The sequence below is a fragment of the Xiphophorus maculatus genome, chromosome 9, assembly GCF_002775205.1.
Source record: "Xiphophorus maculatus strain JP 163 A chromosome 9, X_maculatus-5.0-male, whole genome shotgun sequence".
Lineage (NCBI taxonomy): Eukaryota > Metazoa > Chordata > Actinopteri > Cyprinodontiformes > Poeciliidae > Xiphophorus > Xiphophorus maculatus.
In genome coordinates, this window is record NC_036451.1 from 29,406,041 (window position 1) to 29,422,746 (window position 16,706).

The 16,706-nt window shown below is 34.7% G+C and overlaps 1 protein-coding gene across 4 annotated transcripts; it reads left to right on the plus strand.

Annotated features, from left to right (window-relative positions):
• The first annotated feature begins 4,301 nt into the window (after positions 1 to 4,301).
• LOC111609756 (disabled homolog 2-like) lies at positions 4,302 to 16,627 on the plus strand. Of its 4 annotated transcripts, none has more exons than XM_023340024.1 (10): positions 4,302 to 4,382; positions 4,468 to 4,606; positions 6,522 to 6,652; positions 7,551 to 7,649; positions 9,088 to 9,219; positions 9,956 to 10,045; positions 10,131 to 10,178; positions 10,755 to 10,832; positions 11,090 to 11,183; positions 15,907 to 16,627. In XM_023340024.1, exons 1-10 carry the CDS (start codon positions 4,368 to 4,370, stop codon positions 16,233 to 16,235), a joined length of 1,155 nt encoding a protein of 384 aa, XP_023195792.1. In that variant the 5' UTR covers positions 4,302 to 4,367; the 3' UTR covers positions 16,236 to 16,627. The 4 variants fall into 4 exon arrangements, with proteins under 4 accessions (XP_023195792.1, XP_023195793.1, XP_023195794.1 ...); XM_023340025.1 differs by having other exon boundaries at positions 4,303 to 4,382; positions 11,093 to 11,183; XM_023340026.1 differs by having other exon boundaries at positions 4,303 to 4,382; positions 10,770 to 10,832.
• Positions 16,628 to 16,706: the final 79 nt, after the last annotated feature.

Consider the following 16,706-nt stretch of genomic DNA (forward strand, 5'->3'; position numbering starts at 1 on the left):
CCCTCTAATTTTAAAGAGATCTGAGAAAAGCTGCTCCTAATCTGAGATGAAACGCTTCCTGTTGCAACAAGTGAGCCGCACTGTTGAGAACATTTTTCCTGCAAACAGAAAGCTCTCTGCTGCGCTAAACTCCATGTCACAAGAGAACTGGTATGCAAATATTTATTGGTGAAAGTGCATCGCTTGCGCATTGCAGCCTTTTCAGACGAAAACGGTGCAGACGAAAAGAGGAGTCAGGTTTTCTCCATTAGAAACGGTGATTAAAGGTAAATAGACTAAATATTCGCTGGTTTTTAAATTTTATTATTGAGGGAAACAAAAAAAAAACACATGAAATATATTAGAATAAATACTGACTGTAAAGAATCAGTAAATGTAAATCATGGATACTCATTAAACTTTGTAAATCAGAGTCAGAATCAGCTTCATTGGCCAGGATTGTGTACGCAACCAAAGACTATTAATTTGTTTTTAAGTACTTTAGAGCAGGGGTGTCCAAAGTGTGGCGGGGGGCCATTTGTGGCCCTTGAAATGATTTTGTTTGTCCCCTGACTTCAAGTCAAGATGGATAAAAATTTGGCAAACAAAACCTGATGCCCCAAATTTGTTTGAAATTGTCTGTTTTTCTTTTAAGATTTCAGTCTGAAGCCTGTTTTATGTTTTGGATCTTTAATAACTGAATTTTTTTTTTAAAATCAAACAATTTTTTGCACTTTTAGACAGGCAAACAATTTGGACACCGCTGCTTTAGTGGGAATAAATTAAGGATATATTTGCAGCCATTTAAAAGAAAGATAAAGAAAGAATGACAGTTGTGACAGCACAAAAAATGTTCTTTAGTGTCTGAATGTTAAAGTCTGAATAGTTTGTGTCCAGGATATGTGGGGTCTGCAGAGGAGTTCAAGCTGTTAGGTCATTTTAAACCCTTTGGATTGAGAACAAAATATGATTTAAGTTCATATATCTGTGAAAGAAGGACACACAAATACTTTGGACAATATAATGTATTTAACTTTATCATTAATTCTGTTTTAATGCAACAACTTAACGTTTTTTTTGTTTCTTGGGAGATACAGAAATTTCACAAGCTGTAAATAATTTTATTTACATCATGACTGGATACATTTAAAGGGGGCGGGGCCAATATCAAGGTCACGCGACCTTATGCCAGATTCAAATACAAACTGATACCATACACTCCAAAATGGCGGACCTCAGGGATGAAAACACACACTGTGAGGTAAGAGTTGTTTTTTTATATATACATATTGATATGAGAGGATTTAATTTTGTAACAGTCTTATTTAATAGTTATTTAATGTATATATGTGAAAAAAATATGAATTGCATTCAAATAGTTTATATATAAAGGCATTTAATGCCTTTTAGGGGTATAAAACAGGAATAGTGACAATCAGATTTATTTTACTTTAATTCATTTAATTTATAGACCCAAAATTTAAAAATAGTTCCTATTAAAAAACATGAAAATCTGTCATTTTAGCTTAAATACACCATGAAATGGTGAAGAAATCATTTTCAAATGCATATCTGTCTGGCCATTTAACAAGAATTACAGTTAAACAGTTAAATTCAGACAACGGAGGTTTTGATTTGAGACTTGAATTTTTTTTCCCATTAGCCTGAAGAACAAACCCTCTAAGTTTTTCATTAATTATTGTCTTCCTCATTGTGAGTCACGGTGCTTGGCCTGCGAATGCTGTCGTATCATTTCCCTTCTGAATTTCGGAGATTCATCCCTTCTGAGAAAATACGGCTGCTGCTGGATGCTATCAGGATCTACTTGACCTGGTCTTCTCCACTAGTTTCAGCATAATAGCAACGCTGTGGTTTACTAAAACAAAACGTTTTTGGAGTGAAACCAGATTTCCTTCTGGATTTCCCACAGGAACTTTGACCGTAGAATAGCAGCAGACCAAAAGTCCTGATTACTTCTGACAGGAATGGAGGAAATTGATGACTTTGACATATTTGGATTTTAGAATAACACAAGGGTCAAATGTAAATATATGGTTGATTGTCTCAGAGGCATAGAGGGTCATCATTAAATGGTTTTGGTGTCATATAACTTAACCAGAATGAGGCCTATTGACTTCTCATTATGATGGACTGCAGCTGCTGGGGTTTCTTTGCCAACATAAAGAAGTTTGATGGTATTTGATTAGAATTATTGGATGGAATGGAAAATGGAAAAATCAAAGAGAACTGTAGATTTACACAAGTTTGTAAAGACTTTAGGGTTTTTTTTCTAAACAACCAAACAGCATCAGCACAAACAATTACTCATCTGTACAAGTTATTCAGATGTGTCACAACTTTGCTGTAGTCTGGAAGATGACCCAACCAATGAAACTGGTTTGGATGTTCAGAAACAACCTGAAAACTGGCACTGTGTGGGTAAGAAAAATGTCTTCTACAAAAATGTTTTTTGTGCTCAGAAAAGAAAAATAATCAGCTGTTTGGCCTCAACAAATTAACACTTATCTAGAAGGCAGGTTTCAACAGATGACTCGAACCAGAAGACCGGAGCTCTTTAATGTATTTTGGTGCCAATCCATAAAGAAATTTGTAAACATAAGTATTTATTTACCTGTTATGCATAATTCACATTTTGCACGTTTTGGGTTTCAATTGCTTCTAAAAACAGCTCAAGGCGCTTTAAAAAAAACCCACAGCCGTTTTCAGGCAATAAGTTCATGTTTTATAAACCTCCCAACATTAGAAGGGCGCTGCGTCGTTACCTAGCAACCACAGCAGAGTTACCTAGCAACCCAAGCTGAGCTCCAGCTTGTTTAATCACCTGGTTTAAGAAAAGTGTTTTGTTGTTGACTTACCCTCCAGAAACTACTTGCTGCATGGATTCAGTGTTTAAACGGATTTGTGATGAACTCTTCGTGTGACTAACGCGGTTCTGGTCACTGAGTGAGTAACATACATGTAGGCTAAATGCCTGTCTTAGCTAGCAGATAAAAGCTACATTAGCTAAGCTAACTTTGCTAGTTCGGCAGTAAGTACTACAGTAAATATGACTAATGTTACACAGAGGTGGGTAGAGTACTCAAAAATTGTGGGCGAGTAACATTTGTAATGTACTTCTATTGGTTATAAGCAGATTTGGGAAGCAACTAGTTACATTTACTCAGTTACATTTACTTGAGTAGCTTTTTTGATTAAAAACTTTTAGGAGTATTCTTTCTACGCTTTGCTTTTCACTTTTACTTGAGTAATTTCATTATGAAGTATCTCTACTCTTATTTGAGTAAATTTCTTTTGGATTATTTACCCACTGAATGAAAAACACGTTTTAACCAGAAATTTACCAGATGCACACAGACAGAGAATTTTCTTTTACCTGATTTTGTTATTTTTTGTTTCTTATATGAATTATTGTCATTTTGGATCTTAAAATACCAAAATTTCCATTTAACTTTATATTTTGGTTCTTCTGATGTAATTTTTAAGCATTAAATGATTGATAATTTGATCAGTTACTCAATACTTGAGTAGACCTTTTACCGATTACTTTTATACTCTTACTTGAGTAATTTCCTGGACAGCTACTTTTTACTTTTACTTGGGTAAAGATATGTTGATGTAGTTCTACTCTCACTTGAGTGTAATTTTTGGCTTCTCTACCACCTCTGGTTATAAGTTAGATAGGAATGAGGTCAGAGCTAGTTATAATCTTGTGGCTTGTTTGTTGTTGTTATAGCTACTCCATAGCCCATGCCTATTAAGATGGCTGTCGACTACAAAGTTCCCAGAAGAGTGACGTCACATGAGAACTATGTACTATGCACAAGTGTGATTAAAAAAAAAAATCTTCTTGAAGATGTAAAAGCGACATTTAACAGTTTTAATGACAAACCAAGCTGACACTGGAACTATTTTAATTGCTTTTGGTTTATCCGAGACGCTGAATTACATCATAAAATGCTTTCCCTTCATGCGTTTATTATATATTAACCTCAATGGTCACCTTACATAACCTGACGTCATATAAAAATAAAACACACAGTGTGTAGATGTAGGCTTTTTTTTTTAAAATTATTGTAAGTATTTTGCAGACGCTCCAATCTTTTTGGTTTGTTTTTTTTTCTGGTTGTAATTGGTTTATTTTAGGAAAATGCCACCAAAGAGCCAGTCGTCGAGGGAAATGCATGACCTTAGATGCACCATTGAGGGAGATCCTCCCTGTTGCTGCCTCTTTGTTCTGCTGAAAACATTCCCATGCATGTGGGCCTCCCAGCGGATGTTAATATATCACCAGTGAGTCTGCAGCCTGACCTTTGACCCCCCAGCGGCTTTGTCAGTGGGACAGGCCAAGCAGCTGGGTCAAAGTGAAGATGGATTCCCTGCAGGTGAGTCAAAGCAGGCACTCTCCTCTGCAAACATTTTCAGGTTTTTCCTTGCATCTTGATGGTGAGAAGTTTCTATTTTTGGCAGGAAAAACATCTGAAAGCTTCCAGGCTTTTGCAGAATCTTAAAGAAACAAACATTGTGATCGACACGGTGCAAACGGCCGGGGGCTTTCTCGCACTGGGCCAAGAGGCTGTCAGAAGCTTGCCACCATACTTGACAAGAGGTATGAGAGTTTAGTTTGAGGTTTAGTCTCAGGAGAACGTCAGACGAGGCAAAAGGCGTGTTGCTATATTTATAGTTTAAGGGATGGGCGCTGTACAGATTCAGGATGGAAACCAGGGTAGAAAAGTTTGAGTTTTTCATTACAGTTTAGTTTTATTTTGTAGTGACTTTTTATCTGTCAGTCAGTTTTAATTAGTTTTTAGAGCATCTTTGCTTGTTTTATTAGTTTTTATTATCAGAGTTGGGTAGCAACTAGTTACATTTACTCAGTTACATTTACTTGAATAACTTTTAAGAAAAACATTTACTTTTAGAAGTATTTTTACTACGCTGTACTTTTCACTTTTACTTGAGTAATTTTAGTATGAAGTATTGCTGCTCGTACTTGAGTAAAATTTCTGGTTTCTCTACCCACTGAAGGAAAAGCAAACATGTTTTAATTCACCAGACTCAGACACACACCTGCCGTTTTTGTTAAAGTTTTATAAGCTTTTACAGAAAGAAACTGGTTTGGAAACAGTTTCTTTTGCTATTTTTGTTATTAATATGAATTATTGTCATTTTGTTCTTTAAAATAACAAAATTTCCACCTAATTTTATATTTTGGTCCGTCTGATGATGTAATTTTTAAATATTGAATGATTGATCATTTGATTAGTTACTATGTACTTGAGTAGACTTTTTACCAAATACATTTTTACTCTTACTTGAGTAACTTCTTGGACGGATACTAATTACTTTTAATTAAGTAAAAATATGTTGAACTAGTGCTGCTAGTGTTATTTGAGTACAATTTTTTGGGTATTCTGCTCTCCTCTGATTAGTTAAATATTGTTTAGTTTTTATTAGTTGTGGTAGTAGTTTCATACTTTGGTTCATTATAAGTGCAGAATTTTAAAAACGTCATAGTGCTATGATTATGTATACAATGATTGGGTAATAAATACTCAACAGAAGACATAATGTTGAAAAAAGTATTATGTTGAACAACCTGCTGATTGGCCTTTTCTTGCTGACAGCTGATGCAAACTGCTTCACATCAGCTAATAAATATATTCATACACACGAAAACGAAGGATATTACATTTATGATTTCAATCTGTTTTAGTTAGTTTTATAAACGCTCAATATGGTTCCAGTTAGCTATCATTTTTCTCCGTTAACTACAGTTTTAATTTATTTCCAATAACAAAAACGTCTTTTCAATTTTTGTTATGTTGTTAGTTTTAGCTAAAATAAGTTTGACGGAGGTCAGAGGTTTTAACTGGTAAGAGTGAACACAGACGTCCTAAACATGGCGGCGTCTCGTGGGACGCTGAGTTTTGTTTTCCTGATCGGAAGCAGGTTGGACTTCTTCTTCTCTGTCCTTTCCTTTGTGTACTTCTGGAAGTCCTCCAGCTGCTCCAGCTGTTTTAGAGACATCACAAACACACACTGGAAACAATTCAAACAATTTTTTAACTAGAGGAAGCTTTTTACATCGAGCTGATTAATGTCTGTTTATCTGGTGAGTGAGTCGTCCCGCTCAGCCTGGGATATTCTCTGCGTTTGGCCACCAAACGGAAAGAAAATCCGCTCCTGACATGTTAACCATTACAAGGATATTATGTTTTTATGAGAATATAAAACAAATGCTCCTGAAGTAGTCACTTTGAGAACATGCTGAGGTAAGCACTATAAAAAGCTTATGAGAATCTGATGATTTGACAAGTTTTTGTTAGTAAAATGAGCAACAAATGTGTAGAAAAGTGAAAAATATGTTTATATTTTATATTAATAAATTAAAAAACTCAACAAAGTCATATTTGAGGTTAGATTTTAATGCACTTTTCAAAGCTGAAAACCTTTTACTGCTCCTGCAGCTCTTTGTCGTCTTGTTTCTGCTGATAGTTTAGTTTTTTTTGTGTGATTGTCAGGACCGGTTTTGGACCCCATGGCCCGGTACGAAGGGGACGGGGTCCGTTACAAGGCCAAGCTGATCGGCGTGGACCCGCTGCCGGACCCACAGGGAGAGAAGATGCTGCTGGACTCCATGATGAAACTGAAGGTAATCTGTTAAAAGCAGGTAAATGAATCTATTTCTCTCACAGTTCATATAAACATCAGAAAATGACACTGAAGAAGTAGATGAATAAAAATGGCGTCAGTTGGACTTGGAATTAGTACTTTTTATTTTACTGTTTGCTATAAAAGTGGTTTTAATAGGAAGTTATGAAATGTTGAGTCAGCTGCTTTGTGACTTTTGGTCCGTCCTGACAGCTGCTGCTCTCCTTCACTCAATTAGAGCTTCCTGAATCTAGGGGGCGCTAGTGAGACACAAACGTGTCATCTCTGTTTTATGCTGATTTGTCTTGGAAATGAACAAGGGAGTGTTTTGTTCTCAATCCTTAAAATATAATATAAAATTATAATTTTTATATATATACTGTATACACAGTATATATATAACGGAATATAATTGGAATAATATTATTGATATATTAAAGTATTTATTGAATGTGGTAGTCTGTGATGAAAAGCTGCACCATTATAAACAACAGGAGGACACAACAATAGAAGAATTCAATTGTTTTGGAAGCCAGAACTGAAACAGTTTTAGGTAAAATAATGTAGAAATAAACACACAAAACAAAAAAATATATAAAAAATTCACAGAATAATAGATAGAACCCTAAATAGCCCAATTAGACAGTTTATCAGCAGAAATCTATATTTTGGGGGTTGTTGCACTTTTAATGAATTTAGGAACATGAAATATTTAATTAAATCATCAAAAATGATATTAAATTATATCTATGCAGTCGAAAAGACCAGCAGAAGTGTTTCATTTGATCAAACGTGTTAAAATAACACAAAACCTTCACATCATGACTCTGCTACGGTTTCCTGCATTTCTGATCTGATCGAAGTTTTCCTTTGCGATTATTTTCCTGTTTGTATTGAAGGGATTTGAAGTTTCAGCGAGGAAACGGGGACAACACAAAATGAGGATCTGGCTGAAAATTTCCTCCAGTGGCCTAAAGATTTTGGATGAGCGAACCGGGGTGAGTCAGCCATCTCAGGTTCAACAGCCACGTGACACATGTTCCGCTTTTTCTCCTCACAGTTTGACCAAAAGTTCTCACAAGCCAGAAAAATAAAAACTAAAATTAAGCAAACAAAGCAGTCCATTTATGTTTACTGTTTGTCAGAAAGAGATGTTATTCATCATAGAAGGACTTTTCACCTGTGTTATATTAAAAGAAAGGATATCAATATTTGGACCGATATTGATATCCAATATTAGTATCGCTATTATGGCTGGTAACTTGTATTTACCAATATTATATAATATCTCACTACAGTTTTGACATGTTTGGAAAAAAGAACCTAACCAGAAACAGATAGAATAAAAATCGGTTGTTTGTGTTGGACCAGTTTTATTTATCAATATGTCAAAAAATGACTAATATCAGCTAATAATATATGGTGCCGACATATCGTGCATTCCTATCAAATTGTACAAATTTATGAAAACAGAATTTTGGGTCACTTTCTTTCAAAATCCTTGCTACATTTAGCTGTTTAACAAATTAAATAAAAGCTGATTTGAGTATAGCAAAGTTGGCATTTCAGTAAGAGTATCTGGAAAACGTATTATAAAAGTTATAAAAGTAAAATATTTTATGTTGTACTTAACATTCTGCACTGTAAGAAAATTACGTCAGGAATAATTTTATTCTAATTAGTAAATAAAGAGACTCTATCTGGATCATTGGGATCTGAATTTCTATGATTCTTGAAAGCCACAGAAAATCATTCCACGTACCACAAATGGCCCACGAGCCACACTTTGGACACCCCTGGGTGAAATATTTGATGCAAATCAGACAGATGGCACACAAATGCTTCGGAGAGTAAAATGACATCACCGCCGTAAACATTTTTTCAAAGTTTTCCAGTCCTGTGTTAATGTTCAGACTGCAGTGAACAAAAATCTGCTTTCAAGGCAAATTTATTGCATTTTATTGGATTTTTCTCCTTACTGTTAGCTTCATACCAACAATAAGTGATCAAGTAAAGAGACTCAAACCAAGCATTTGACCTGCACTGCAAAAACACAAAATTAGCTTTGGTCTAGCTTCTAGTGCAAATATCTGAGCATGCTTGAAATGAGAAAAAACTAACTTAAACTAACTTTACAAGTAATTTTCCCATAAGAGAAATAATCTGCCACTTTTTCACCAGTACTAAGGAATTATTTTCTTAAAACAAGCTCATTTTTATTGTTGTACTTGTAAGTTAGTTTTCTCTTATTTGCTCTAGAAACCAGACCAAAATTACTTGGTAATGTTTTGTGTTTTTGCAGTGTAGCTAAAGTTTAACCAGTGACCCGTTTTATCAGCTCTGATGTTTTCTTGTATAAACTGGAACTACCTGGTCACTATAAGTAGTTTTGAAGCCGAACTTGTTTCTAATGTTCTGTCTTTGTTTTGTTTTCAGATTGTTCTCCATGACCACGACAGATCCAGGATCAGCTCGGTGACCAAAGACAAGTCGGACCCGCGAGCGCTGGCCTACATCTACAGACATGAAGACGCGTACATCCTGTTCTACATCAAGGCGGGACACCAGGTGACGACTCTCAGCGTTGCAGAGGATAATGTGACCAAGTCTCATCACTTTGGAAGATTTACACCCTTTCCCACATGACCATGATGTCGTTTTAAGGAGCATAATCAATAAGATCATATAAAATAGTTTGACTCGTTTAAATATTTGAATTGACAATTCCAGCGTCGGTAATTAAACATAACGAATAGCATTTTAATTGACGAAATAAGTAACATTTTCAATTCAAAAACCTCTTTTGCTGCTAAATTATTGAATAAATAGACATAATATAATATAATATAATATAATATAATATAATATAATATAATATAATATAATATAATGTATTTGAATTAATTATATTTAGTGATTGGATTCTATTCTGTTTTATAATTGAGTTTATTGCAGGGTCTGTAATTAATTAATAAAATTTTAAACAAAAACAAAATATCAACAAAAAAGCACAATTCCAATTCAAAAACCAATTTCTGCTAATTTTTAAAAATAAATAGACGTATAAACTCAACAAAGATATTTATTATTTTTAATCTTTTATTTAGTTTTTAAACCAATTAGAGCTGTGGCTCCAGTTTTTTTGCTGATTTCCTGCAAATTATCTTTGATTTTTGTACTTGAACCATTAATTGGAATAATCTGAATTGGGTCGTAAAAAGGTCAGAATGAGTCGCATGTGGGGATAAGAAGAGGATATGGGTCGTGTTTAGGGTCGTGATTTTATTTACTTCATCGATTGCAGGCGGATCCAATAATTTTGGACATCATGGAGGTTTGTCAGCGTGTGGAGCAACAGGAAACTTCTCAGCAACACCAGCCTACGGCAAGCCAAGTCAGACATAATACACTTTACTTCTTTTATCAGTCTGTTTCCGATTGTTCGTTTTTTACCTTAATTTACTTTTTGTTATTTTCAGAATATCTCTTTAGTGATGCTGACTGACAATCCGGCTTCTCCAGCAACGGTAAATAAGCATTTTAAGAATTATAGTAAATGATTAATCTACTGATTAGTCTGATTAATCGATGAATCAGGTACAAAAAAATTGTCTCCTTCTGCACATTTTTCATTTAACCATTTGAGTCTTTTTAGACAATATTAGAAATATATTAAAAGATTCAAATGGCAAATAATTCAATTACTTTTTAAAAATAAAAACATAAAAAATTTATTTCTAGAAATGCAATGACAGCATTCCTTTAGCGAATGCTTGATTATTTGTAGCACAGGATGCATCTGCAGATAAAAAAATACCGTCTACTAATATGTTGATTTGTTTTAGTTTCTTTTATGTAGACCAGGTAAAGCTAAAAATTACAATTGAGGATTTCTGGTTATATTTAAAGATAAAGAAAATTTTTCATCTTGAATGCAAATTGAGTATATTTCTGTACAGTTTTGGTTTAATTACTGCTGTGAGTATGTTGCAAATGGCATTTATTTGAGTCTATTCTACACTTGATGATTAATCGATTACTAAATTAGTTGACGATTATTTCAATAATCGAGTAATCATGACTGATCTGATTAATCGTTTCAGCCTTTTTTGTTTCAGGGAGCAGCTGTGGAGAATATGTTTAGTCCTCCACCTGCATCATCATCAGGACAAATAAATCAGGTGCATAAAACACAAAACATGACGTGACGTTCAGGGAATCAGTAACAGAAGCAAAAAAACACTTTTAACAAAAAAATTTAAATTATTTTCAGCTTTCCTGGGTTTTGTATTTTATGCATAAATAAAAAAATCTATGAACTGAGAAACTATCAGCTAAATGTTTGTCAGAGAGTAAAATCTTATATGTGCAGTGAGAGTAGATGACATCCTGTCTCATATTAAAGAAAATAAATTGTTTTTTCTTGTTTCTCCGTCAGCAGACGTCTCCTAGTAATGAACTGTTGGAGATATTTTCTCCGCCACTGACAGATCCTCTGACTCCCAATAACATCCCACCTGTCAGCCAGCCAGGTGAGTCAGAACCCAGGGGTGTCCAACCTGTGGCCCAGGGGCCATTTGTAGCCCTTGGAACAATTGTGTGTGGCCCCCAGCTGCAGGTAATAATGGTACAAATTTGGCCCTGAAGTGGAAACTTTTGTTATTTTTTAGGATGAGAATTTCATTTACATATTTAATATAATTTTTCTTTAACACACAGTGTTAGGCACACGGTATTTTCGTGTTTGATTTTAATTTCATGGTAAGTAAATTAAAATTTTTCACTCAAAACAAAAACTAGAGCACATCAATTCTCCTATTAAAATGATTAACAGATTAAAGTTCTTATTTTGGTGCTGATAAGAGATTAAAACATTTTCTAGATCAAATGAGGTGAATTCCAAAATTACCCAAAAGGTTTGGAAACTGTCCGCCCTTTTATTAAGACAAAAAAAAAAAAATAGCCATTTTGTTTCATTAAATTATTGCATATTTGATTTATTGCTGAGCTGCAGAAAAGGTTCAGTGCCGCTGGCAAAAACAGGAATCTGACTTTAAAGCCAGAATGAAGAGGAAAAGTCAGAATTTTCTTTTAGTGCCTTTTTCCTTTTCCTGAGTACTGAGCCCATTAAAAAAATACCAAATTACTTTTGTGTTTTCAGTTGGAAAAACAAAATGGCCCCAGAGTCGTTTCCACTTTGGGATTCTGGAGCAAAAAGTTTGGAAAAAAATCTGCTTTGACCTGTTTATGTAACGGCAGCAGAGACTCGTTCTGCAGACATAACGTGTAAAAATGTTTTAATTTTATGTGTCTGTGTGTTAAAGTCGACATCTTGAGCCATGGCTCGGTGGAGTCTTTGGATTAAAAACCCTTAAAGCCGACCCAAACAGAACAGCGTCCTCAGGACGGATGGGATGTCGTCCTTTACAGTCAGACGATTAGTCGCCATGTTTGGGAAGCAAAGAGCGTTTTTATTTAGAGGTTTTATTTAAGACTTGACAGAGCATAAAACAAAGTCCAGGGAGATGATATAAAACTGCACAAAAAACCCAGGAGTTTACAAACCAGTCAAGAACAAAATTGTTTTTAGAAAACCTGAAGACATTTCTGAGGAGTCAAATCAGACTCAGATTTTATCTGTTTGACATGCTGTCAGATAAATAAATACAAACTGTCGCTACCTCTCTGTTAATGACCAAAAAACCAACTGACAGAAATAATGATAAATAAAATTTTACTGAAAATGAACCAATGAAAATCAGAAATTGTTTTTAAATGTGGTTCAATAGAATCATTGAAAAAATGAAACAGGACAAAAATAATGAGATGCTAAGCTAAAGTATGTCCTGTAATTAGCATTGTACAGTGAGTACAGAAAGTATTCAGATCCCTTTAAACTTTCACTCTTTGTTTCATTGCAGCTGTTTGCTAAAATCAAAAAAGTCAAGATTATTTCTTGTGAATGTACACTCAGGCCCCCCATCTTGACAGAAAATAACAAAAATCTAGAAATTTTTAGCAAATTTATTAAAAAAGAAAAACTGAAATATCACATGGCCATGAAACAGCTCTATGTAGATGGTACGACGTTCAAAAGTCAGGGTTAATTTAATTTAACTTTAATTTTCTTTGGGATCAATAAATATTTTTGAAACTGAATTTGAGCTACTTATGACCAGAGTTGGTAAACGTTGACATGAGGAATCAGTGAACATCTTCTTAATTACGAGTAAATTAATTAAATCTAAACAAAAATTGCAGCTTCAGTCATAAATGAACAGTTTGTAATAAAATGTCCCAGTAATTTAACAGTTACCTGCCTTTCCAGCCATTTCACTGCTTGATTCATCTATTCCAATAATCCCAGTTGGAGTGCTGTGTGGGGATCTTTCATGAACTTAATCTGAAGTATTTTAGTTTGAGCATCACTTCCCTAAATTATATTTAGTTTTACCGCATTGTATTAAACAGCACAGCAGCAATAAGGAACTGCCATCAGATGATGGTGATGAAGAAGAAGTGAGAAATGTGGCTCTGACTAACTGCGTTTCCAAAAACCTAGAAACTTTTGGCTTAAGCAGAGAATGATAAACGTCTGATTTTACATTTTTCTCTCTAAATTGATGACTACTTGATCAGTAATGCCTGTCCTCCTGTCTGTGTCTGGTGTCTCCATGGCAACACACTGTAGCATAGCAACAGCGCTGACCGGGATGTTCCGAACATTAACAGCAGCCATTTATTATCACTTCTGATGGTTTATGTCTCATTAAACTAGCAGTATAATGTGCTGTGAAATATCTTTGTCTGAACGTTGTCCTTTTATGTTTCGAAAGCATAAACTGCAGAGATGTATTAGCTTGTTATGCTAATTGTAGGTAGCGTCACACAAATGGTGAACCTGGAGCAAGAATGCGCATGGTTTAGGTTCGACTTCTGAGACAAATTTAATTTCACAAAAGCTTTATTGATCCCTAAGGGAAATGAAGTGTTGTAATTCATATTAATTCAAATTGAATGTAGCCTAAGAGCTAATCCACATGTAGCTGGATATCTGGGAAAATTAATACATTTTTATGCATATTTACCTTTAATTTTACTAAAAGGTCAGACCAAAGTGGAGATTTGAGAAAACTCCATATTTAGGTTTACATGTGAGGAAACTTGAGATTTGGGATCTCGATTGTTGCAGTTTGCGACAAATAATACGCCAGTATATCCACATACTTATTATTCCCAATCGACATCGACTTGTATTTTTTAAATTTTATATTCTAATATGCTATTTTAAACTAGTTTAACCCACACCGATGAACTTTGTGGCAGCATATTTAACTCCTAACAGGAAGTCGTGGTTGTTTTGAAGCAATCTGATTGACTGACAGAGGTTTTAGCTTTGCACTACACCGCCCCCTATGGGTTTGGCATATTTACTGCAACGCTCTGAGCCGTATTTGTGTAGATTCATGTAAATGAAAACGTTTCTGAAATCGATTTTGTTTATACAATATTTTTTGAACGATTTGGAGCTCTAAGAGATTCTGACTCTAAGCACACCGCATCACATGTGACTTGTAACAAGTTTCCCTGGTCTCCTTCAAAATAAGACAAAAAAGAACCACTTTTGCTTTTTCTGTAAGGAGAGCAGCTGTTGTAAAGTTTCTTATCTCAACACACTAAATTATAAATGGAGAAATAAAACAATAAAGCAAGTTTATTTTGGTAAGAAATATCACTATGAAGTAAAGTTGTAACTAATTCTTATTTTTTCTGATCTAACTCAAATATTTAACAATTTTGCATTCCAAATATTATGAATGAAATTTTATATCAGCAGTCTAAATGCCAAATTATATTTTATTCTCTGTAGTTATTGTCTCTTTTACAAATTTCAATTGTTCCTTATTTATCTTTTTATTATAATTCAACCTGCTTAGCGTTGAGTTTTACCAGCATTAACCAGTTAATGTGAATTTGTGAAGTACTCAAAAGATTAAGTAACATTGTTTTAAATATTAGGTATTCAGTTCAGACTAAATTAGTTTTAGCACCCATGTTTGTAAAAGTCCTTTGTATTTTCACTGACTGACTTGTGGAAGTCTGCAGAATATTTCTGCCACCAGCTGCATTAGATGTAACACATTGGCACAGAGGAAACATTTTTCCAAATACTTCACCGTACCATTTAAAATAGCCTTGATATACAGTCTGATTTCTTTACTTTCTTTAATCTGTGCCAGTAGTGTGAAATAGGAATGCTGCATTTAGAAAAACAACCTCGTTATGTAAAATGAAAAGCAGAATCTATGTTTTTATCATGTTGCTGTTTTGACTAAAACACAGGAGGAAACACAGGTTAGCATCTACTGCATTATATTTAAATAAGGTTCCAGTTTTCCAAACAATGGGATTATTTATAGTTATAGATTAGTGTGTTGCTAGAAACCATCATCATTTATGAGCTTCAGCGAAAACAGGAATGGTGGCATGGATGAATAACGGGGAACTTTCTCCTCAGATTGTTAAAGTGGCAACGCAGCAATAACCAGAAATTATACACAGCAAGAATATCACCACTTCAACATGTATTTACTCAAGAAAAAGTCAAAAGTATCTGTCCAAGAAATTACTCAAGATTAAAAAAGTATTTGGTAAAAAGTCGACTCAAGTACTGAGTTACTGATCAAATTATCAATCGTTTAATATTTAAATATTACACAATCAGACGGACCAAAATTTTAAGTCAAGTAGAAATTTTGGTGTTTTAAGGATTGAAATGACAATAATTCATATAAATAACAAAAACCTTTCAAAATCAGGCAAAATAATTTTTTTCCAAATCAGTTTATTTCAATAAAAATCGTATAAAACTTTAACAGAAGCTGCAGGTCTGAGTCTGGTGAACCTTTGGTTAAAACATGTTTGATTTTTATTCAGTGGGTTGAAAATCCAGAAGTTTTACTCAAGTAACAGAAGAAATGCTTCATAATAAAATTACTCAAGTGAAAGTAAAGAGAACATCACAGTAAAAATAATCCTAAAAGTTACTCAAGTAAATGTAACTAGTTGTGTAAATCTTAATATTCTTATGTAGAGTTGCTGGGAAGCTGGACCGTCAGTCGGCGTCACTAAAGAAATATTCTAAAAACTTATTTCACTTACCAATAAACCAAAATGCTCAGGTTTTTGTTACCAAAGCTTTTCTGTTTTCAGTGGTTTTGCAGAGTAACGTTTAGATCTTTTCTTCTCCGTCAGAGTCTCCACATCCCATCCTGTCCACCGCTCAGCTGCTCTCCATGTTCCCCACCCAGCCACCAGGGGGCTCTCCATACATCTCCCCACCAGTGTCTCCCAGTTCAATGCCCTGGAATCAGCAGGGGCTTACTGGAAACCAGTGGCCCTTGTTCCCAGCCGGGCCACCGGCGGCGGTTACAGCGCCCCCTGCTGCTGTCCTGCCTCCACCCGGATTCATGATGACGGTGAACCCAGCCATGCCGCCGCTAGTTGACGTATACCAGAACGCCTCACACCCCGCGTACCCGCCGGGCTGCGCTCCTGCACCGGACAACAACCCGCTGCTCTGAACCGGCAGGACGGGAACGGTTGGCCGACCCAATTTATGTCCCCAAATATTTAGTTTGATTAATAAATGTTGACGAGGATTCAACACTTTAATGAACTATTTGCTAAATTAACACTTTCCATCTGGAAAACACAATTCTTTATAAATAAAAGTTAACTAAAAGTTATCATAAAATTATTAATCTGTGATACAAAGAGATCATTTAATGCAGACCACATTTAGTATTCTGCTTATTTTCTGTTTTTGCTGATTTTAAAACTCTTAATCACTGATATGATGATTTGTTAATTCGGGATCAGAAAATTTTCTGTTTTGTGTTTTTAAGGAGTTTTCTGCTGCACAAACTTTAAACTAAATTAGATCTTTTATTGAATTAAATGACGCCTGAGAAAACAGAGTTTTGATGCTGTATCTTTAATTTATGATTCTTTGCTTTTGCCGAGCGTTGGCAATTCCAAAAATACAAGAACTG